Source organism: Hypanus sabinus, chromosome 4 (genome assembly GCF_030144855.1).
Source record: "Hypanus sabinus isolate sHypSab1 chromosome 4, sHypSab1.hap1, whole genome shotgun sequence".
NCBI classification, from domain to species: domain Eukaryota; kingdom Metazoa; phylum Chordata; class Chondrichthyes; order Myliobatiformes; family Dasyatidae; genus Hypanus; species Hypanus sabinus.
The window spans coordinates 147610254-147635155 of record NC_082709.1 but is presented as its reverse complement, the minus strand read 5'-3'; the positions used below and the strand labels follow the sequence as shown (position 1 = coordinate 147635155).

The 24902-nt window shown below is 39.1% G+C and overlaps 2 protein-coding genes and 1 long non-coding RNA gene across 9 annotated transcripts in view; 1 reads left to right on the top strand and 2 right to left on the bottom strand.

The window, feature by feature from the left end:
• mab21l3 (mab-21-like 3) overlaps positions 1-7443 on the bottom strand; it is a 61622-nt gene extending 54179 nt beyond the window's left edge. Inside the window, exon 1 of one of the 3 annotated variants that reach the window (XM_059968336.1) lies at positions 7298-7443. Coding sequence is in view for 1 of the 3 variants with exons in the window: in XM_059968339.1 (XP_059824322.1) it covers positions 7298-7324 (27 nt within the window). In the remaining 2 variants the exon portion in view is untranslated. The remainder of the gene's footprint in view (positions 1-7297) is intronic. The other 2 variants (XM_059968337.1, XM_059968339.1) reach the window with 2 other exon arrangements.
• On the top strand, positions 7340-22268 carry LOC132393296 (uncharacterized). Its single transcript, XR_009511826.1, has 2 exons — positions 7340-7393; positions 20361-22268. It is a non-coding gene; the product is annotated as an uncharacterized LOC132393296 (long non-coding RNA).
• The window catches only part of LOC132393290 (solute carrier family 22 member 15-like), a 78873-nt gene continuing 68621 nt past the window's right edge, over positions 14651-24902 (bottom strand). For 3 of the 5 annotated variants that reach the window (XM_059968331.1, XM_059968330.1, XM_059968332.1), the window contains 2 exons: positions 22712-22888; positions 14651-16785 (listed from right to left, as the gene is read on the bottom strand). In XM_059968331.1, the coding sequence (XP_059824314.1) occupies positions 16699-16785; positions 22712-22888 (264 nt within the window). In that variant the 3' untranslated portion in view covers positions 14651-16698. Of the gene's footprint in view, positions 16786-22711; positions 22889-23389; positions 23511-24902 lie in introns of those variants that run through there. The other 2 variants (XR_009511821.1, XM_059968333.1) reach the window with 2 other exon arrangements.

Below are 24902 nucleotides of genomic sequence, written 5' to 3'. Positions count from 1 at the left end.
TTTGGTATCCTCTTTTATATTATTTTGTAGCTTACATCTTTATGGCTTTTTTAGTTGCCTTCTGTTCATTTTTAAAAGCTTCTCAATCCTCTAACATCCCACTAATTTTTGCTATATTTTTCCCTTTATGCTGTACTTGACTTCCCCTGTCAGCTGCGACTGCCTCATCCACCCTTTAGAGTACTTCTTCATCTTTGGTACGTACCTCTCCCGCACTTTCTGGGTTGTCCACAACAGCTCATCATTGTGGTTCTGGTATCATCTCTGCTAGTGTATTTAGCATCCCCCTTTCCAATCAACTGCGGCCAACTCCTCACTTATGCCTCTATAATCCCCTTTACTCCACTGTAATACTGATGTACCTGGCTTTATTTTCTCCACCTCAAAAAACATTCCAATATTTCGTTCCCACTTTGAAGAACATAAGTTTAGTGTTGGTTAGCCTCATCTTTACAGGCAAAATATGTAAACTAAGTTAAGACAGGAGAAAAAATTAGTCACTAGTGCTGAGAGATAAACCTAGAATTTGGCCACGTGTTACATACATTCAAATGTCTCGAGATCAAAGTCAGAGACCCAAAAATCAATATTTACAAATAAGCTGATTATTGATTTTAGCTTCATTTCCACCAGACCCTATTAACTTAATTGTATAAAGCTCCCACCAACCATCCTGTTCTATGGCTTTGATTAGGGACGCATTGGCTCAGAGTAACTTCTCAATCTTCTCGAAATATTGCAGTTAGATTTTTCTTATCCATCTGAGCAAGCAGGGCAACAGTTTAACAGATCTCTGTCAAAGTGTTGCAACACAATGTGAGCCTGGATCTTCTGTGCAAAGTACTTGAGATTTCAATTTAAAGCCAGCACCTTCTGGTCCAGAGGTTAAACTGGGCCACAGCTGACATGGTCATTCCACAGTTTTATTGGTGTTGAGTGGGGTGGCAGTGTAAAGTTGGGAACTGTTCTTCTCTCTAGTGTCTCTCTTTAAAATAAATAAACTTTTATTTCACTGGTATCTAATGCCAGTTCCATTTATCATTATTTATTTTTTAAATAAGGGATCCTTCAATGGAAAATGGGTTTCTAGTTAACCCCTATTTTCACTGTTCATTCTGTATAACAAAAATTTCGATCTCAAGGTCAGCTCCAAGACTTTCCATCATACTATTCTATGATCTCTCCAAAGATATTTTGCCACAGTTGTGTAAGGATGTGCATATTCTCAAGCTTTCAGTGACTCTTGAAAGTGATAATTGCTTAAAGGAACAATTGACCAAAGGTTTGTTTTAATTCTAGTGGCAAATATAGCAACTTAATTCCCAATTTTGACCATACACAATAGTTCAGAAGACAGTGTGATAGATATGTAAAAGATAGGTGAAAACAGCTGTTTCCAAAATGAGGAAAAAATTTAGCTTTTCAAAGAACACTCGAGTATAAATGGCTTAAATGGGAATCTATGTGAATATGTACCTGAGTTACAATGAATAGTAAGAGTTTGAAATTCCTGTTTTGCATGTTTTTACGAAAGTATTGTTTGTACAGTAACAGTTCTTTCAAACAGCTGAGACTTTATAGACAGAAATAGGGATTGGACATATATTACCAATGGGAGGTTAGTGTTGATGAATAGGAACCTTGGGGTTGAAGAACATAGTTCCCATGAAGTGAAACATAGCAGATAGGGCTGAAGAAGGCAGATGGCATGCTTGCCTTCATACATTTGAGTGCATAGAATATAATATTTATTACTATTTTGGTGTGAAGTCACTGGAGTTGAAGTGGAGTCACTGATACATTCGCCTCCAGATATGACTTTCCAAAATTATCTTGCACTGTTTTAAAAAATCATATTTAACCAAGCAATCCATTTGGAATAAATCTGCAATCCATGTCTTCAATTTAAAACATTTCTCTAAGATTACTGCTCCCATTCCTGACAAGGTAACATACATTAAACTGAACTTTCAATAATTATTGACATATTAATGTGACTTAAAATTATCTGGCTAAGAAAATACACCATTTTTCCTCAGTCATTTCAAAATGCACACAGATAAATTATTCACATAATGTGCAGTAGCAATTGACAAGAAACCAGTTTAAAACTTTAAAAAAAATGAAAATAGCTCAATTCCTACTGAACAGGTTGTCATCTGATAAACTGCTCATTTTCAAGGTCATTAAGAAGACAAAATCCAGTAAACCTTTAAATAAACACTGAACAACCCTTTATCTGATCCTTTCACACATTTAAGTTCCGGTATCAATTTTAAAGTCTACTTAAACATTTGCTTTGTTCCTGGATCCAAGACACAGATTTACATGGAACATTTTAGTTTACACGGGAGGGCATTCAGCCCATTAAGACCATGCTGGCTTCGAGAGGCAATTAGTCTATTGTTAAGGTCTGATATTTACTCTTATAATATTTACTTTGGCTGCTCTTCCACAACCATTTCTTTAAAATCATCAAGATTTACCCATTGACTTCATTCAACAAGCCTCATTCAAGCTGATTCTAGTTAACCCATTCTGCAATAAGAATTTCCTACTGTTAATTATTAGCCTGCATTTAATGTAATCAACGTGTTTTTGCTCTTTTCTGAGACTACTCACTCAACACATCTTGCTGGCCAAACTTTTGAAGCGCATTTAGAAAGGTTTAAAATGACAGTTTTATCATCTCTATCCAAAACTCAGAAATGAAAGGTAAAACCCTAATTTTACATTTGATATATAAGAACAGGGTATTGTAAAACCATTCGCTGTGCCTTAAATGAGATTGATAAATATTTGAAGCATAAACTATTAGTCAGTCATTAATGGGCTAAAGTCACATGAATAGTTGGATCAAAATCAATTATCAGCTCAGTTAACATGTCTTATTAAATAAAGAAAGCTAATTTGAGGAGAATCAAAGAAAACAGGGGAAAATTATTCTGTCATATTAATGTAATCATTGCACAGTGATTTAACTGCAAAGTGGTCCTATTATAGCATTCATAATTCCCAGAATTGGGTCTTTGTTATACAATTGCTTACCATGCTGTACTAGATTAACATAATTAGTATATTCCACTTGCAATCTTCCAAAATGTTAATAGCATCAATCATTTTACTGGTTAAAGCAACTTAAATATCTATTCAGAATTTGCTGAAATGATCAAGTAAAAATATTAGGATAGTTTATTGATATACAGATATTAAATATCAATATGAAAATAAATTGGCTACAAGTTAGTATTAGGAAATGTGTTGAATGCTTTTGAATTGGGAAATTCTTGTCAATCATGAACTCCTTGCTCATAATCTCTTGTTCAGCCAACATGTTACAGCAGGCCTCCCATCAGTATATTGTGTACAGGGTAATTCTTTCAATGCAACAATCAGATTTCTGTGGAAGCTATATTTTAAACAAACAAGTATGCATTTCTTATACAGCCTAGTGAGGAAAACACCTTATAGGTGGCACCATTTTAGATGTCGCATAAATACTTTGGATTGCCTTCGTTCTAAGCTAACCTCGCACCCTTTGATTCTCTTGAGAAGAGAGCTCAGATGACTTTCACCAAGCCGATGAATTCAAAAGCGAAATATCAGCCAATTATAATAGTGTTCTGAACAGAAGCAGTGTCATTTGTAAATAAATAACTGATCCTAAATCCTGGACCTGGCGACCCAATTTCATTAGAATGATCACAGCTGTTCAAGGAGGTGGTCATGAATGGGAAATTAAGAATTAAATGAAGAATAGATACAGACAAGATGGTACAAATGCTGATATCTGAAATGACAACAAAGTACATCTGTTTGAATTTTGGGGAATTTCCTCAATACAATGACAATCCCCATCTTAAAACCTTATTCATATAACTTATGAGCAATCTTCCCCCATTCAGCAAAATTCCTGACTAGCAAGGCCACATTGTGCTCTGAGCAGATTTGATTTTCAGGCCAGTAGTAGCATCAGTTGACAACCGTTCCTAATTCTATTAGTAAAATGTTTCTACTGAGGCAGAACAAAACAGCATCTGTTGTACTCTTGGATACTGACCGGAAACTGTTAGTCAATATGTAGCTTGGTGTGGTAAAGTACTTCTGTGCACTCTGCCACTGTTCACATATTCACGAGCAAAAAAAGGTACTCACCCTTACTTTATCACTATGGTTGCCTGTGGTTTTATCCTAAAACCTTTACCGAAACTAAAAACATTTACAAACAATCTTAATTTCATCTTATTAATTTAAAAGATGGGTTAATTTTCATTTTATTAAAAAAGGTACTAATTTAATAGTCCTCAAAAGACACAAAGTAGTACTTTCATTTGTTTGGTATGAACACTTCATGATTATGTTGTATATCAAAACAAAACACGCATCATTCTTACTTCCCACTATTGTAGAATACTGTAATATAATTGACAGTAGCTTCAGTCAGTGGAGATAAACCAAAAATGTAATCTTTCAGCCACTAAGTGCCACAAATTGATTAGGAGCATTATTGGCAGATTGCTAATTTACTGCCTTTCTTGCTTCTAATACTAGATTGTGATTTCATTTGGGAGTCAGGAGGGACAGCTGTGGTCTGCAGCACCCTGTCTGTAAGTTTTGGACCCCTGCCCATGACCCATTTAGTGTCACACAAATTAGATATGTTACCCAATGCCATTTTCTCCATGCAGTACAAGGTTGGAGTGACATTTCAACCAATGATCAGTTCTGTATTGTATACAAGCTTACATTTTTTATTGTTTAAATTTTGAGCTGGTAAATAGTGAATGACCCAATAAGGTTATCTTAATGTTGAGCTTGCAATGGTAGCTATCATGCAGGGTCAGATGGTAATACTATAGCAGAATACACCTCTGTTAAATAAAGAAAGATACCACACTGAGCATATTTAAAGTATAGGAAAGTTGATGCTTAATGATGCTTTTTACTTGGCACTTCAGCCCACTGATACCTCCACGAGGACCACAACCCATCATGGTTGGGAGGCTTGGGTGCCTCAATGATCTGGAGAACTATGTTGGCTGAAGTGAGGGCTTTATGTTTTGGCTCTTGGCAGCATCACCCATGCCAAACAGGTTAAAGGGTAAAGGGTAGTGGTCCACCAGTCCTCCAGATTCGGGGGTTCAGCTCAGGGCTAACAACCTGGTCTGGTAAAATAAAATTTTTATCTCTCAGTGCAGCGGTATTCCTGATCCTCCATCCGGGACTAGCATGACTGACAGTAGTGAAAACTGAGAGGAAGCTACTGACACGATAAAGGAAACCCTGAACACTGCCAGAGATGGAGGACCTTCACTGCTGCCCTAAATTCTAGCAGTGTAAAAGACAGTAAGTAAAGCAGCCCACTAATAGAATCCGTATTGACATTGAGGAAAAGTGGTCGACTACTTTTCTTCAGCAAGGAAAGGAATCATCGGCATTGTGTATATTTGTCATAATGGCATCAAAGAGAAATGGTTCATCATGTTCTTCACTGTCAGTTGTTAATTGAATGTGTAATCAAGTGAAAGACTTACTAAAGCAGATTTAATCAAAACTAAGATTTTCAAGAACATTCCCATTCTAAGCTTCAATTCCTATCTCATCCTACCTTCAAGACAGAATTCACGAAGTGACAAAGTATCAGAGCTAATGTTTTTGTGTACCTCTCCAGCAGCAAGTTATCACTCTGACAAGAAGCACTACAGTGGAATCCAAAATGAAATTCATGTTAACAGAGGTCACATTTGATGCATCCTCTTTGGAAAACGTTTCTAGTTCCCACTTTGGACTCATCAGTCAACCCAGAACACACAAAACTGGAGTGGACGTAAGATCCTAGATCCTGAAGCCGCGATCAACATTGTGAATTCAAAACAATTTCTCATCTTTCTCCCTAATAAATAACTGGGATTTGTGAGGTGGACAGCAATACAAATTGCTAAATATAATAAAAGGAATTCCAGTTATTGTTATTTATTGCAAGTGGAATTGCTCAGATGCTTAGCAGGAGAATCACACAACGCTCTATCATTTTGTACATTTGTTGTTGCATGTAGTATAATTCAACTGTGCAATTTAATTCTGATATACCCCATGTAAAGTTTGTGACTAGTGTTAAGTTTCAACATTGGTCCTGCTTAATTGAAGATGAATCACTAGACAATGAGCCTTATGAGCAGAATTAAGCCATTTGGCCCATCGATGTGCTCTGCCATTCCATTGTGGCTGATTTATTATCCCTCTCAACCATATTCTCCCACCTTCTCCCCGTAACCTTTTACACTGTGACTAATCAAGAACTTTTCAATCTCCACTTTCAATATACTCAATGACTCCAAGATCATCTTCCTCGTTCCATATACTGTGAACATTCAGTCCTGTATTCATCACGCTTTTCGATTTTTTCCCCCACTGACTGCAATTTTACCCTATCATCTCCCAGTCATCTTACAGTTTCACTACACACTACATCTGCTTGTATACCAATCTGTCTTCATTTGTCTTCAGAAGACAGTTTTGAGGAATTAAGTCTTATTTTTAGCAATTTCACCTCTAAGTTTTTAATTACATCAGAGCTTCGATCAATGTTCAACTACAGTATATTGCTGTTCCTCACTGAGTCGACATTTACATTCTTGTAGAAATTCTTTAACTTTTGCCCCATCGTCTGCCTGTGGTTCCCATCCCCCTGCCAAATTAGTTTAAACCCTCCCCCACAGCTGTAGCAAACCTGCCTGCAAGAGTATTTGTCCCCCTCGAGATCAGGTTAAAGCCATCCTTTTTGTACATGTAATTCCTTTCCCAGAAGAGACCCAATGATCCAAAAACCTAATACCCTGCCCCATGCATCAATTCTTCAGCCATGCACTTATCTCCCAAATTATCTTTCTCTTACCGTCACTAGCGCATGGCACAGGCAGCAATCCAGATTATTGCCCTTGAGGTCTTGCTCCTCAGCTTTCTGCCTAACTCCCTCCATTCTCTCTTCAGGACCTTCTCCCTTTTCCTACCTATGTTGTTGATACCAATATGTATCATAACCTCCGACTGTTCACCTCCCCTTTTATTAAGTGGTGGAACCAATCCAAGATCATGGGATCATGTACATGGGAGGCAACACATCATCCGGGTGTCCCTTCCACATACACAACATCTCCTGTCCGCTTCTCCAACTATGGAATCCCCTAGCACTCCTCTTCTTCCCACCTTCCCTTCTGAGGCATAAAGCCAGATTCTATGCCAGAGACTCTGTTGCTATGGTTTCTCCCGGTAGGTGGTTCCCCAAAAGTATACTTACTGTAGCTCCTATCCATCTTGTCCTCATTCTCCTGTATGATTATTGAGCTGAAGGTCTCATTTCTGAAGGAGCTGCAGTTTGATGCACTTCATGCAGGTATAGTTATCAGGGTTGTTGATGCTGTAACTTGGATTACTATAAAACACAATGTCAAGCTTGCTAGACTGTTCAATCATCACAGGTCGTAGTTAACCTTTGATACCATGTTTTGTTTACTGTCTAAATATTTGACAAAAAAAGTTAAAAGTAATGCTGTTTTTAGGTTAGGAGTAAAATCTGGTCTGGTAGAAAACTGTTACTCACAACCATCAGAACAAACTAAAAATTTCTCTGCCTTTGCTAGGCTTCCCCCCACCACCTACCCAGAATACTCTACCCAAGAATTTAGTGAATGTAGAAACTCTTAAGCAACCAGATGAGATCTTGAATCACAAACAAATAGCCTATGGGCCAGGTGCTGGAAAATAAGGATTAGTGTGGATAGTACTTAGTCAGCAAGGACGTGACGTGATGTATTTTTCCGCTACATCACTATATGGTTCTAAGACTACATACTTGAAACTCCTGTTGTTACATTTGTCTTCAGAAGACAGTTTTGAGGAATTAAGTTTAATTTTTAGCAATTTCACCTCTAAGTTTTTAATTACATCAGAGCTTCGATCAATGTTCAACTACAGTATATTGCTGTTCCTCACTGAGTCGACATTTACATTCTTGTAGAAATTCTTTAACTTTTTTTGCAAGTACAATAAAGTTAGCAACAGCAGTTCTTCATGTTACTAAACTGATAATCATCTCTTTGATGCACAAGGTACAAAATAGGAAAGGTGAAAGGAGAAGAAAGTCATTTGGTCACCTTTCTTCTTATATTCAGCAAACCAGAGCTTGGGGAAACCATGTAAGTGAAAGTCCATGAATTCTCAATGTGTTGAGAGTACTGTACATAAAAACTGTTGATTTTGCAGTTAATTATTTCCTTCACTACATGTCAGTATCCAAAAGCTGTGTTTGTGTTGCAAAACTTTTTCTGAAACACCATAAAAACTGGTCTTCATGGATTTCAAACAATGGAAATAAATAGCAACACAAACAAAATGCTGGAAGAGCTCGGAATGCAGCATCTAAGGAGAGGAATAAACAGTAAATGTTAATGGAAAACGGGAATTTTTCACTCTGAAATTCTCATCTGGATAATTAGCGTAGCTTGCAGGAACATCAGTAAGACCTTTGACAATGTCCCACATGAGATACTGGTCCAAAAAGTTAGAGCACAATGAAATCCAAGGCAAATTGGATCCAAGATGAGCTGGGTGATAGTAGAGTCATTTTTCAGATTGGTATCCTATGACCAGTATGTGTCACATTGACTGGTTCTGTATCTGTTTTATTTGCTATAAACATTAACAATTTGGATATGAATGATGATAACTGGTAAGTTAACACAAGACAAAAATTGGTGGGTTTTTATCATACAGAGGATAGTCAAATTATATTGATATTTCAATATATTTATAGTCAGAATTATATTGATTAGTGAGCAAGATGGGAAGAGCAATGGCTGATGGAATTCATTGTTGATGGACTTTGGATGGACTATGGACTTTGGAATGACTGACAGAGATAGGATTTACACAATGAATGGTAGGGTTCTAGAGGGATAGAGACATTGGTATTAGAGCCCGGAAGGTGGCTGAATGGATATAAAAGGAAGTTAAGGCAGCATACTGGATACTTGCCTTCATATGCTGGGGCAAATAATTAAAGGTTATTTTACAACTTTATAAAACATTGGTTTGGCTACTGCTGAAGTACCGTGCACAGCTATGAGGGAATGAATGTACAGAGGGAATTCACCAGGATGCTGCCAGGAAGATGCATTTTAATGTATGAGGAGCTGGGTTGGGTTTATTTTCCTTGGAGCAGCACACAGCAGGGAAAACCAGACAGGGGGATTCAAAATTGCAAAGGGTATAGATAGAGGATGAAAATAAAAACTTTTCTCTACACAGCAGAAATGTCTAAAACTAGAGAACACGGTTTTAGGTAAGGGAGAAGAGGTTTTGGAGGAGATCAGATGGCAATTATAATTTGTAACACACCGTTGAAGAGGCTGTTTAAGGCAGACACACACATGTGCGCACACAATATTAGAAATATCTAGACTTGCACTTGAATTAACAAGGCTTAGAAGTGCTAGAGAATTGGATCAGTATAAATGAGTAACTGATGGTTAACATGAGCAGAGCGAGCTGAAGGCCCAATTCTGAGCTCTTTGACTGTGATTTGTTTCCATTTAACTATTAAATGTATTGTCCCACAGACTTTGAACAAGCTCCATTCTTCAGCCTAAATACACCGCTATGCAGCTGGGTGCTGGACTTCCTAACCAACAGACCTCAGAGAGTTAGGATGCACAACTGCTCCTCCCTCTCCCATCGTCCTCAACATGGGTGCCCCCCAAGGGTGTGAGCTGACCCTATCACCGAATACTCCGCTGACATATGACTGCACGGCCAAACAGCTGAGTGATCACATATTGTCAAGTTCACCAGTGTCATGACAATGGTGGGGCTCATCAAACACTTTAGATGGCTTGCAGAGAGGAGGTGGAAGAGCTACAGGCTTAGTGCCAGGCAAATAACCTCTTCCTCAATGTCAGCTCAAAGGAGATAGTTATCCATTTCAGAGAATTCGCGTCACTCACACATCCCTTGGAAGTGCACATCTCACACAACCTCTCATGGTCTCCAAACACATTCTACACATTCAGGAAAGCTCACCAACATTCTACTTCGAGGAGGCTGAAGAGACTATGCATATCTATACTCACATTATCCTAGAGATGTGCAGTAGAGAGCATCCTAACATGCTGCATCACTGGAAGGCTCGACACAAGGTGGTCAAAACTACTCAAAGCATCACTGGCACCAGCTTACCGACCATCAAAGACATATACCGTATACAGAAAAGTGCCAGAAAAAGCCATAACATCATGAAGGATCACACAGACCCTGCCCATGTTTGTCCTACTCCCAAATGGGAGGTGGCTACATTGCATTCACACCAGGACTCAAAAACAGTTACTTTCCCCATGCAGTAAGGCAGATCAACAACTCCACCCACTAATTAAACTCTCCGAATTCTCCACCACCACCACTTTATCATTTTCTGTCTGTCACCTTATGTATAGATGCTCCTGTGCCAAATATCACTGTATGCACATACAACCAATGTATATAATTAATCTTATATACTTGCATTTATTGAGGTTTTATACTATCTGGAGTAACAGTTATTTTGCTCTCCTTTACACTTTTGAGAAATGTCATTTTCAGCTTTATAAATATATTGCAGCTCACGTAAGCAGACAGGCTTTGTGTTGTATTCCATCTTTCCAGAGTACTTGATGCCATTGATATTCCCATATTTTAGGGTTAGGTGGATTTTCCAGCAGTTTGGAATTATTCAGCCTGTTTTGTAACAACTCAAAAGTTAGCTGAACTGCCATATGATCTAATAGATTTCTTTTCAGATTTGTAACTTGACAGCCAGCAGACTGAACAGGGCCTTTTATAGTAAAATGTACCCCAGACCACAGCTAACAGTGAAACTGGTAGATTATCAATTCAATAATTCACTCAAGCATCTTCTGTGCTTTAGTCTGTGCCATCCACTTTGCTGATGGTAGATCCTTTTACTATAAAAGCAAGTAAATTAATCATGTTTAATAGAAAACAATGATCCTAATTTTACTTTTAATATTTAATATATTGATAAAACTGATCTTTCATTTTTGTGCAAAAAAAACTTCTTGTCTTTTAGCTCCTCTTGCAATAACATACCTCGGCCTACAGCCTTTAATTGTTGAGTATCTTACGGTATTGGATGCAGCCATTAATATATTGTGACACTTACAAATCCATTGGCTTCTATCCTGCAGACATGATCACACAGTAATCAATATGTCAATGTAAGCATGGAATGCATTCCAGCTAGCAATGCCTAATCTGAAAGCAAGTCAATGGTTAAATACAAATGAGCAGGCTGCTGGATATGCTAATGGAATTGGCATACTGGTAAGAGAAAACAGTGAACGAAAATTATAAAGTGTAAATGAGCAGAAAACATCCTTACTAACGTAGAGGACATGCTTCATTAGAACAGGTACAAAACTATTTAATAATTTATGGCACAGTGGTAACAAAAAATCCACACAAGAACATGGATTTGGAAAATCATTAGTTTTTTTTTTAGCAATACGCAGATGAGGTACTTTATATGTAAATACTGGAAGTTTGCACAATTGATGCAGTTTGAAAATTCAATTCTGAACTTCTATGCTGGTTTAATGTTGGGTGCATAGGACACAGACAAAATAAAATCTAATATACAATTAATTAGTTGAAATTGGGAACTTATTTGCTTTAGAAACATCAAGGAATGCTGTCAGAGAACCAGCCTTTCATAGCAGTGGCACCATTTAAAATGACGGTTCCCAACCTGGGGTCCACAGACCCTTTCCTTAATGGTATTGGTCCATGGCATAAAAAAAGTTGTGATCCGCTGATTTTAAAGGACTTCTCAGACATACTTCTCAGTTCATTGCCCAAAAAAGAATGTTGAATCCTGCCACAACTATAGAATAAGTAAGGGGTTTGAGGTTCCAAAGTATAGGGAAATGGGAGGAATGGGGCTGCAGACAACATCCCCGAGTATGCAGAGAGCTATACTCCTGAGTTTCCTAGGAAGCAACATATCAGGAGGTTAATGTTCTTTGTGAAATATTCTCAGCAGCAGCATCTATTTTGTGCCAATGTCACAGTTTGCTGAACATTGCTGTTGCTGTTCATCTTTCAAAAAGTGACTTCCCCTTTCCACAAGCAGAGATCCAGATCTTCCAGACTTTTAAGGAGTGACAGATCACTCACACGTGGTGTTTCAGACTCTGAAAATCTGGAGGTCCACATAAATTGTCACTCCTTGAAGACCCAACACAACAAGGAAAATTCTCAAAGTCAATGCAATGTATCCAAGGAGCTCACACAAATACATCTTTGGTTGGACCCAGATTGGCTGCTGCATTCTAGTAAGGTTACAACACTCAGATGCAACAGCTAATCTGAGTCCAACCAAAAGTGTATTTCTTCACCCTGAATGTCTCCTTCAACGATTGCAAGTCACAGCTGGATACTAAGAACATTGAGTACCGCAGGACTATTCCATCAGCAAATTGCTCGATAATGATAGGGGTGGACATACTGCATCCTATTGTGCAGAGACAGTGCACAGTCCAGAGGTAAAATGAGTGATTGTCATGAACGTTTTTACTGAGGTCACAAGACCCTGTTGGACATTGGTAACAAAATACTGTAAGTCTGGTTCATTGGCGAGACTGAGTTGCATTGCATCAGTTGTTGCATGGACAAGATCCTGAAGGCTAATAGTCATCCGTGGTGGTCACAGGCAAAAGAGACACTGGAGCTGGCTGCCCTCCAGTGGACAAACAAGCTGGACCAGGACAACTCAGGGACTTCAGCTATACCTGTATATATTTTTTTATCTTTGCTATTTATAGTATGTGCTATGTGCAGTGTTGTGTGCTATTGGTAAAGTGTTTTGCACCTTGGTCCTGGAGGAATGTTGTTTCATTTGACTATATTCATGTATGGTTGAATGACAATTAAACTTAAAACTTGGAACATTTTTTAATCTCGGGCAGTATTACTGAGAACTGTATTTCATACTGCAGCACTGATATGAATTAATCAGCCAGTATCAGTATTGCAGCAGCCACGATCATTACGCATGTAGTGGAAAACCAAATACATGCATTTTCAATAGTACTGTAAGTATCCCAGTTGCTTACAAAAAAAGTAGGAAGCAGCGTGCATTAACAGCCCCTACTTAGGGGAGTGTAACTTCTTAGCCAGCCACAATTTTAAAAAAGTAATCTGTTCTTTTAAAGATTTAATGGACAAAATACAAAAAACATAAAGGGCTCTAAAGTTGAACAAAAGCAGCAAAAAAAAAATTCAAAATTTGCAGCCAGTTGTCACTAACAAGTAGGGAGAGTAGGACTACTGGAAGCTTTTTTAAATATTTATCTATTCAGGATAGATTTTTAAACCTGTCTCTCAACCCTAGGATTTCAGTAGTGCAACACAGTTTACCCAATAACTTGAAAAGCCCATCCGACGAAAGACAGAACATACCTTCTCCTTGGGGCTTGATTACTTCAGCATTTCAGATATAAAAATACTTTGGCCTTTGCAGCTGTTCCGTTGTAATCCCAAAGATGCAGTGGGAGTAAGTTGCAGACTTTGCCAGAACTAAGTCGTAAATTGATAGGGACTCAAGTTGGTTGGTTGAAGGCAAGGTTGAGCTTCAGCTGCCTGAAATGAAGGCATTGACGACTCTATTTCAGGATTTACCTCGAAGTTCTCATGTGTCCTACTTGGGAAATGGACAGAAGACTGACAACTGATACATTCTTTAAAAACAATAAACCTGTGGCCTCTGTAAAAATATCTTTATTCACCTCGTCGTTAGGCACCAAAAGAAATTCACTTTTTATTCTAAATAAACAACTACCCTGGCAAGTACAGGAAGACTTCTGGCTGGAGATTCCCAGAATCTTCCATAATGTAAATACAATGTTTTATACTTAGTCCGTGTACTGTAGGTACACCCTTGCTGGGTGACTGCCAGTAATATTGAATCAGAGTGACACATTTATTGATCTTCATACTCCAGTACGTTCAGCTCAACAGAGTCAAGTATGAAGCAAGAATTCAAATATCTGCAAACATGGATCGCAACTTAATCTAACAATCATTTGCATTTGTCTGGAGACATAGAGAAAAGACTTGTTGTACATCAAGGCAACCTTGTCTGTTGATTTTTGTTTTGTTTGTAGTCCAGGTGGCAAGGAGCAATTGGCCCTCTGCAGATTTTGACAGATGGGATCCTTTAATTGTGAATAACTGGCATCCAAAAAGAATTGTACGAGCAGCTGCTAGTCCGGCTGACTACACTCAAAATAAGGAATGATGGACTAAATAGAATTCTGCCATAATCTTTGTTAAGTGTATAATTTATGGAAAAATTTCCCCCAAATGTAGGCATCTTTTGCTCTTGGCTTTGTTGTACAACATATATCAAGTGCAACCATGTGCAGAAAGGATTTAATGTTTATTAGCTACAACATATGCAAGGTCAGTGGACCCAACTGCCTACAGATTCTACCAGATGCCCAAGTCCTTTACAAAATACAAAATCAATTTAAGTGTTTGGCCTCTTAGCTGATTCATTCCACAAATTTTATTACAAATATTCAAAGTAATGACTTTAAGATTCATACTACACAATGTTTATTTCAAAGATCTGGATTACCAATAAAACAGAGACAGTACACAAAAGTTACAAAACTTTATAACCACATAGTTCAAATTTCAGAATACAATAACAATTTATTAAATGTTACAGGATGCCTACACTAAATGTAAACAGTACACATAATACAAACACTACAAGGGAAAAAAGTACCAGGCAGTTTGATACTTGTATTAGGAATTCAGCTTCTTGTTGTTAGGGGATTTCATCCATCATCGCCAAAAAAATATTGAATTTACTGATTCAAACTAAACCTTTGTAAATGAAAAGAGAATAAAACCATTTTTGACCAGATCAGCAGAATCAGAAAGGGTTAAGTCTACCATGTAGGTAGGTCCATCCGAGCAGTGCGCAGGATTACAAGAGTGTCATTGGCAGAGGGAGGGAATGCTCATTACAATAGAAATGAACATTTTTGCTTGCTAGTCCAAGTGCACCACGTTCGTTTCAATGATTTTTCTTTTTTCAAGGGACGAATGATAAAACTAATGTTTGGCGAGAATTTTTGTCATTGTTATAATTGCAATGCTTTATTATTTGTTGAACGTTGGCACTAGCAACTGAAGATGCGATTTTGGAGCATTTTTCCCAGAAAATACAAAAACAATTAAAATGCAAATAATCTGTATTTTTTTTTATTTAAGTTGTTTTGGTTTTGGGGCACCTTGCAAGACCATGATTGCTGTGAATCTAGAAGTTTTAAACTATGTCATTAATCATTTCTCAGTCAGTAAGGAAATTGACTACATTTCATCCTATTTCAATCAATATTGTACTTACAAGATAAAAATCTTCTTAGCCTATATAAAAACAGCTTCTTGAAATTGGACAACATTTTAAAAAATATTCTCCTTTGGAAATGAAGTCAGGGAATTATTGCCTTTAGTGTACCTGAAGTCTAAAAACATTAAGGTCAATAATTCAGAATTCAATTTTAAATACTTTTTCAGCTTTTAAAAATCAATGTGCTGTTTCAAGTTCAGAAAATTTCTCCTTTCAATAGTGGGACCCTGGTAAACAGATGTTTCCTATTACCAGCGTCACTCATTTCATGAAACTAGTCTGGGTGATCTTAACCAATTCTTTAGTAGACTTGAACCTGTGGCACTAACAATCCAGTATGATTTGGCATGAGATTAAATTATAAATAGCATTTAGAATACTGTGGGGGTGGGGAATTATTGCTTGGGGCATTGGAGAACCATACCATGACTACCAACATTTCTGTATTCTTGAGTAGATGACAGAAGTAGAATATGTTCCATTTTCAGTACCAGATCTGTTCCCCCCCCATGCTGAAAAGCCATCATTATCTTCATAAAATAAGTAAAATGGCTAAGTATACATTTCCAGCAAAAAAATATACAAAATACTCCAGTTTTTACTTTCCAGCAATCAGCTTGGATAACTTCTCAAAATAGAAATAAAAAGTTTAATTAAAATCTTGTATAGCATTTCAGTCATTAAGTATTTCCACTTAGAAATGTACTACTTTAAAGTACAGCAACCTATGAGACAGAACAGCACGATAGCTCTAATGTAGAGGACTTTTATTGGAAGGTCACCTTACTTGTTTCCCACTGCTGCTTTTTAAAATCTGACACCAGAAAGCTAGAAAAGGCTTTTTCCTGCACACAACTGCTCCTTCACAGGCTAATTCTGCTTATGAACTCAAGACTTGAATTTGTAGTAGAACCAACTACCTTCTGGGTCAGATATACAGTAAGCCCTAGTAAGTTGGAATGCAGAAGAAGCTGGATATCAATAAATGTAAAAATGCCTGTTTATAGAATGACAACACTAATACAAGCCAGGTCCTGCTGCCAAATTCACCTATAGATACAATATTGCTTGGCCATATCCTGTAAACATTGTGAACACAATAATATCCCAACTACCACGAAACATTTCAATAAATAGATGGGTGTATATGAACACCAGTAAACTGTAAAAGTAAAGTGCTGCTTACAGCTTTTGCATTCTCATTACATTGTAGAATATCCTTCACGTTATTGAATCAATGCTGTTTCTTCATCGGAATCAAAATCTTTCTCACTCTCACTACTGATGTTTCCTGCATGATTCACAACACTTGCCTGAAAGTAAAAATATAAATTGCAGTTACATGGAGAAGAGATAAAAAAAAAAGAGCAGGGGACTGGGAATGGGGCCAGGAAGAGGTCGAAGGATATTGAGAAGTGGGGGAAGCAGTCAACAAAGAGTTCCTCTGCCTGATCCCAGCTGTGTGAGAGGGAGCAAGGGTGCCTTTGCTTGGACTCTGTCACTTGTACTGTATGTATCCGTCTGTTTGTAAGCATCAACATCTATTCAGCTGAGCTTGGTGTCCACTCACCTTGGACTCTTGTCACTTGATCTATACCTATTCTGGTAACTGCAGTCGAAGGAAAAAACTATTCGAAATCCCCAGCCTCACTTTTAAGTCTCCCTCAACCTGCCCCCCGTGGCGCAGAGGCTCCAAAGCTCTGTGCTCGCAAATCCCCACAGGCTATCTCCCTTAGCCGGAACGCTGGCTAATTGTGAGCCGGTTCGGATGTGCCAGGAAATGGGTCGCCACAAGGTCACAGAGTAAAGCGCAAATGTGGAGTAATACGCTGCACCTCAACAAAGGTCAATGTATATAGAGTGCGTCATCTATTGTGAAAACGCCAGAATTGCGGGGGAAAAAAACATTAACAAGGTTTATTAATATAATTTCATCAAGTTCTGCGGGCCGTAGTTTGCCCATGCCTGGTCTAGTCCCATCAGATGCACCCTGACCATAGCACACCATACTTTGCTCCTTGGATGATTGGAATTAGTAGATGCAGCAGTGGACTGTTCTCTTTTCCATGGACTGCTGCCGGGGTATCAGAGCAACAAACTGCTCCAATCAAGAAAATCAACATACACAAAATATCCCTCTCAAACATCAACAACAGGCCAACCAACACAGCCTTGTGGTTTCAGCACCAGCAGCACCTGTTGCATTTTTTCTGTAGTCACTTGACCAAAGACGTATAGTTTAAGCCAGAGCATTTGGTCTTAAGATGGGTAGAAAATATGGAAATTCAGACTGACATTTCCATATTTTCTACTGAGCTTGGGAACAAATGCCCTGTTATGTTGGACTAATGGCACTGGAATTGTATGTTGACAAGGGACTGAAATCTGCAGCACCAACGCTCGCGTTGAGATAAATGATGGATGCAGTGATAGCCATCGTCTAAGATGGCAGTAAGCAGAAACTCTTGTATATCCAGAGGACATTTGACAACACAGAACACAGACCACTAAAGCACAGCAGAAGGCACTTCAGTCCATCACGTCTGTTCAGAATACAATGTGAAACTAATCATGTCTGCCTGCACATGGTGCATGTCACTGCATTCCCTTCATATCCATGAAACTATCTAAAACCCTCTTGTATTGTACTACTGTATCCGCTTCCACTGCCAACACTGTAAAGGGAACGTTCCACACTTCTCCTTTACACCTTCCCGCTTCTATCCTCACCGTCCATTCTTCAACAATTCTACCCCGAACAAAAAGGTCCTGACGATCAATGCCTCTCAATTTTATAAACATCTATCAGGTTCTCAAACTCCAGGGAAAACAATTCAAGTTTATCTAACCTCTTGTTATAGCTAACCCCAGTAGCAACCTGGTAAACCTTTTCTAAACTATTCCCAAATCATTTCCATTGATGGGAACTTTGAAATGTAACCACATGCTACTTTTGCAGATCAAAACCCCCTTTCCCTAACAAAGGTAGCTCCTCTATTCAAAAGCATTTTTGCTGTGATGTTGGTCTCCACAGGAATTTGAGTCCAAGCCATTGTGTCCTGGAAACGGAGCAGACAGCATCTGCAGAAAGAGAGATAGAGTTGAAATCTGAGGCTCGAGGTGCTTTGTCAGCAATCTGACGGAGAGGAAAATGAGTTGGTTTGAAGTTGCAGAGAAGGAGATGGAGGTACTTATGGGTCAGAGAGAGGAATATGGTGGAGTAAGGGTTAGAGGGCCAGTTTGTGGGTAATGATACTGACAATGTGCTGCAAGTAACAAGCCTGTGCGAATGTAGAAAAGAAGCACTGAGCAGTCACACGAAGAGATGAGCAGAAATAACCAATACTGATCGGGCAGGGAAAGCAACAGTCTGTATCGAGTCCAAAATGCTGAAACATGGCCAGGTAGGTCAAGCCTCAGCTGTTCCCCACAAGCCATAGAACATTGCAGTGCATACCGGCCCTTCAGAACATGATGTCATGCAGACCTTTTAATCTACTCTAGGTCAATGCAGCCTTTAATTCTTACACAGTCTTCCATTTTTCTATCATCCATGTGCCCATTTAAGTCTCTTAGAAAGTGTATGCCATCGAACCACTTCAGTAAAAAATCTTACCTCCGACTTACTGCCAAAACTTTCCTCCAATCATCTTAAAATTATGTCCCCTCATACTATCCATTTCCACTTCAGGGGAAAAAAATCTCCAGCTGTCCACTTGATCTCTGCCTTTTATCATCTTGTATACCTCTGTCAAGTCACCTCTCATCCTCTTTCACTCCAGAGGAGAGACCAAGCACACTCAACCTATTCTTATAGAGCATACTCTCTAATCCAGGTGGCTTCCTGGTAAATCTCCTCTGTGCCCTTGCTAAAGTTTCTGCATCTTTCCTATAATGAGGTGACCAGGGCTGAAAACAATTTCAAGTGTTTAAAAATTAATTTTATTCATAGGATAAATGTTGACAAAACCTCAGTATTGTTACACCCGTGGCCCCCTCCTTTTTGAGACTCGCAGGATCGCTATTGATTCGAGTCAGGAGACCCAGGAAATGAGAGAGAGACATGCAGAATCCACAAAGAGTTTGGAATGTGTCCTGCCCTCCAAAAGGCGGAACCATTGATAAAGGCTATTGTCTCTTGGAGACGGACTTGTGTATTGAATCCTGTACGATGCATCAAAGCCCCCAGGCAATGAACCGAGGGGGGGGGGGGGTTGGTGGAGGGATTGTATCATCCCAACCTGATTGACATCTGAGACCCTGTGAGTCAGGATAAAAGGGGATCTGTGGGAACAGCCCCTCAGACTCACCAGAAGAAACGCTAGCGATCCCGTATTAGCAAAAGCCGGTGGGAAGGCCACGTGCGTCCATTTCCATTTGCCCCGGAATCGGTGTGCCTTTACCATGGAAGAACGGTTTTTAGCTAACAACGGGGAAATCCACTCCCAACGACTCTCGAAGGATTGACATCATAAAAGGAATGGGCAAGTTTTACCCGTCTTTCTCTCCAACCAGAAAGCTGCAGCTTGAATGAACTAAAGTGACTTTTACATTTCCATCGGACAATACATTATCCCCTAGACAACGATAGAGCTATTCCTTATTATTATCATACCTGCGCTTTTAGATTTAGTATTGACGACGTATATTATCTGTATGTTTGCATTGACATTATTTTTGTGTATTTTTATCAATAAATACTGTTAAAAATAGTACCATCAGACTCCAACGGACCTCTCTATCTTTGCTGGTAAGTGACCCAGTTACGGGGTACGTAACAGTATGTTCACATCAAATGTATCACCCAAGACAATTGCTTTAAGTTACCAGCCAGGGGCTGGAGTTTATAAAAGGTGTAACTCATGTAGTCTTTCATTTCTCTCACAAGGACAAGTATGATCAATCCACGGAGGAGAGAGTAATCCAAGTCAGCAGGTTTTCACATCTCTAAATACAAAATGTGTGGTGCGTGGCCAAGTGGTTAAGGTGTTGGACTAGCGATCTGAAGGTCAAGCCCCGGCCGAGGCAGCATGTTGTGACCTTGAGCAAGGCACTTAACTGCTTCAGTCTACCCAGCTGAAAATGGGTACTGGGGGTTAACATCGTGATAGACTGGCTTCCTATCCGGGGGGTGGGGGGGGGGATGGTCTTGTACTCTCAGTCGCTTCACGCCATGGAAGCTGGCATAAGCACCGGCCTGATGAGCCTGTGGGGCGGGACAGACTTTAACTTTAAATACAAAATATTAGAGCAATGTAGTAATGCAACTCTGTGGAGACAAGCTGGGTATCATTGTCTGTAATACAATGTAGCAAAATTATATTTCCTTGCATGAACAATAATCCATAATTTGTCATCTGGCCATAATTTTCCCTACTGAACAGGTGAGAAGGGCTCTGGGGAAACTGAGACATGGCAAAGCATTGGGACCGGATGGTGTGAACCACAATGTCCTGAAGGACTGTGAAGGAAAACATTATGTATGGTCCCGGTACCCAAGAAGGGCCAACCAAAAGTTTTGCACAACTATCGTCCAGTGGCCGTGAGCTCACATGTCATGAAGACTCGTGAAAGGCTGATCCTGGTTCACCTCTGACCCCTGGTCAGATCAGCCCTCGATCCCCAGGAGCACATCAGAGTTGACGATACTGTTATCTGCCTGCTAAACAGAGCCTCCTCCCATTTGGATAAGCAGGGCTGCGCTGTGAGGATCATGTTTTTTGATTTCTCAAGCACCTTCAATACCATACAGCCCTCATTGCTGGGGAAAAGCTTAAATCAACGCAGGCTGGCACTTCCATTGTATCCTGGATATTGGACTACCTAACTGGCAGACCCCAGTTTGTGCACCTTCAGGGCTGTGTGTCAGACATGGCTATAAGCAGCACTGGGGCCCCACAGGGGACTGTATTGGCTCCCTTCCCGTTTACCCTGTATACCTTGGACTTTAGATACAACACTGAGTCATGTCATCCGCAGAAATTCTCTGACTCAGCGACAGTTGGGGGTATAAAGGGAGGACGGGTGGATGAACACAGGGCCCTGTCGGAGGACTTCGTCAAATGGCACAAGCTGAATCATCTGCTGCTCAGCATCAGTAAGACAAAGGAGACTTTAGGACTTTAGGAAGACTAAGCCTGCACTGCTCCATTACTACTGATGGTGATGTGGTGAGGACCTACAAGAAACTGGGGGTGCACCTGGACAACAGACCTGAGTGGAGCACCAACACAGAGGCCATGTACAAGAAGGGCCTGAAACCTCTTCCTGAGGAGACCGAGGTCCTTTGGAGTATGCAGGCCTCTCCGTCACATGTTCTACCGGTCTGTTGTCGCCAGAACAATCTTATACGTAGTGGTGTGCTGGGGCAATGGCATCACACGAGTGATGCCAACAGGTTCAATAAATGGATTAGGAAGGCTGGCTCTGTTATAGCAGTCAAACCGGACACACCGAAGCCTGTGGTAGAACATAGGACCTTATGGAAAATCCTGACAATTTGGGACAATGTTTTTCACCTTCTGCTTGCCACTTTAGCTGAAAAGAGGAGCATGTTTAGTAATAGACTGCTCCAAAGAGCACTATATGAGCTCATTCTTACCCTGTTGGCCATTAGGCTCTATAATGAGTCAACTTATAGCCGGGGAAGGGATGACCCCCCCCTCCCCTCCTGTTAGAGGCAACTTACTTTTTTAATTCTTTCTTACTTTTCTTGTAATATTTGTATATCTGTACATTTGTAATGCTACTGTGACTCTGTAATTTCCTTTGGGATCAATAAAGTATCTATCTATCATTTCCTGTTAGTCATTACACAACATAATTACCAGACTACCTTGTCGCAGAATAGCTCAGTTTAAGAGAAATACACATCCAGGTTGAATCTGAAGTTTAGTTCTGAAATCTGAAACTATAGTTAACTAGCAGGGTCTGGGACAAGTGACTCCACAATCTTTCAGGCTGCTCAGAAGTATTGATCCCTGTTGAAATCCCTCCCCTACAATGAATACTATCAAAAATAAGACTAATGGCGAATAACAAAAAGCTTACACCAAATACTTCTAGTTGAAAACAATGACATTTGTTGCTGGTGCAGCAATGAGTTTCTTCACATTTGGGGTTTTGTACGGTGAGATTTCAGACACCAAGCAGAACTGCGCTCAGATTTGCCTGAGATAAACTGAACAGATTAGAGCTATCCAGGAAAACATCAAATAGGTAGCACACTATTCTATTTACCTGCAGCTGATGGGAAACAGCTGTTTCTCCATCTTTGTGGTGTACCATGCCATAAAGGTCAGAGATCTTCTCTGGAACCGGTTTATTCAGCGTTTCTGGTAGAAGCAAAGCAAGAATTCCTGCTAACACTCCAGAGATTCCAAACACCACAAACTGCAGCGACGACTGAATGACTTTCTGTGAATGAGTATAGCAAAAAAATTAATGAAGGGCCAAGAAACACCAGGTCAAAGATATAAATAACACTGGGTATTACATAAAACAGCCCTGCTGAAAGCACAATAGCACTCTCTCCTCTTTACCCATTCACCAATGCCTCTAGTGAACCGTGAGAAAAAAATCATGGCCTCAGTCTCTGATGTGGGCAGCCATCCCATGAGAGTTTATTCTATCAACACCCGGGAGACTTGTACTATTGTCTGCAGTTGCATAGTAATTCACATTTAAAAGTTGTGGGATGCCCTTGAACTATAGGCCATTCTGACATTGAGCTTTATGGTTTAGCAGCATACTCAGCTAGTAGTTACTTTCAAATTATTACAGGAAATTCTGTGGCAGGCTGCATTTCATCAAACCACTTGGATTAACCTTACACCACAATCCCTAAACCTTTTCCAGGATATCCATTAAAAAAAAATCAGTAGGAAGGAGAAAAACAGGAAGGTGGCAGTAATTTACCTTGCTCTCCTATCCTAACAAGTACATCTTCCCGTGATTAGAGGTGCAAGCACCTCACAATAGCTGATCTTTCCCAAAGGAGCATTTTGATCAGATAAAATATCCAACTGAGCAAACCAAACTGTCAATAAAAACAGGACTTTAATGGCCAACAATTCATCACACAAGATAATTATTATTCAGCTTTCAGAACTTAAAAAAGGCAATTGATAAAAGGCAGAGAAATCAAGGTAAGAAATATTGAAAAAAATTCCCAAGAACCTAGTTTTCAGTGCAAGTCAAATTAAGATTCAAGAAAATATGTCAATGTTAAATCCAGGTTAAGATACAGCATTGTATTCAGTGATAAATTTTCTCGCATGTCAAGAAACTAGAATGTAACATACTTAACTGTATGGTTCTCCTGTATCTATTCAAGGAAAGTTTTAAATTCATGAAACCAAGTCTTTAAGTCATGTTTATTATTTATCTTAAGTGTTGTACATAATTAACTAACCTTTTGCAAATTGTTTCTCAATAAGTTATTGTTTATAAAAAAAAGCTCAACTTCCACAAAATAATTCATACATTTTGTAACTCAGTGTTTTATATATCTCCCCAATTTACAAAACTCATGACTGGACACTAGGTTTTTTCTTGGTATGCTCCTATATACCCAACCCTTCTGAAATCCTTCCAAAAATTGTCATGTTTAAAGTTAAACAAAAGTTAGTGTCCAGTATTAGTAGTAAACTTAGTGATATCTTAATGAACCACAGATGACAAACATATGGAAAGCATAACTTCAGGAATCATTGATTGCATACCAATGAGACATTTAGCATGATGCTTAGATACAGAAAGAATAGAAAAACTTAACTATAGTTGATAACTACGGGGAATATTCCTGTCATGTATAAACCCTAGATCAGTTGCATCAAAAAACTTCTGCACTATAATTTCTAATAAAACTTAAATCTTACTGCTTTTAGAATCCAATATAATGAATATTTTCAAGATTATAAAATACAGTGCATTCTGGTTAATTGGGCCATCAGTTATTCGGGGCAATCATTTATTTGGGACAACTCAAAGAACAAAAATTGCCAAAACAGCTAGGATTCCCTTAGCTTATTTAGGACACTGCTTCTTCATTGACACAGGTTAGCACAAGGCTTTACAGTACAGTTTCCTTTCCAGCCACTGTAAGACACTACACAATGCTTAAGGTGATGGTTTTAAATAGCACCAGTTGTGTGTTTGCTTGTTTTTAAAAAGCAGTGATTGTTGTCACAGATAGTTGGCAAGAAATAAGCAGCGAGACAATTTAAGATTGTTTTGCTCACTGCAGTTTCAAGCATTCAGGATTGGAAATGCCAGAAATGGCTGCAGGTGAAATTGAAACAATTTTGCTACTTCAACTAAACAGCAAACAACGAACAATTTGAAGGTATCGACAATTATTTTGAATGTTAAAATGAAAATAAAAATTTGGAGGATATAATGGTTTCTAACTAGTGTCAATTGCATGTAT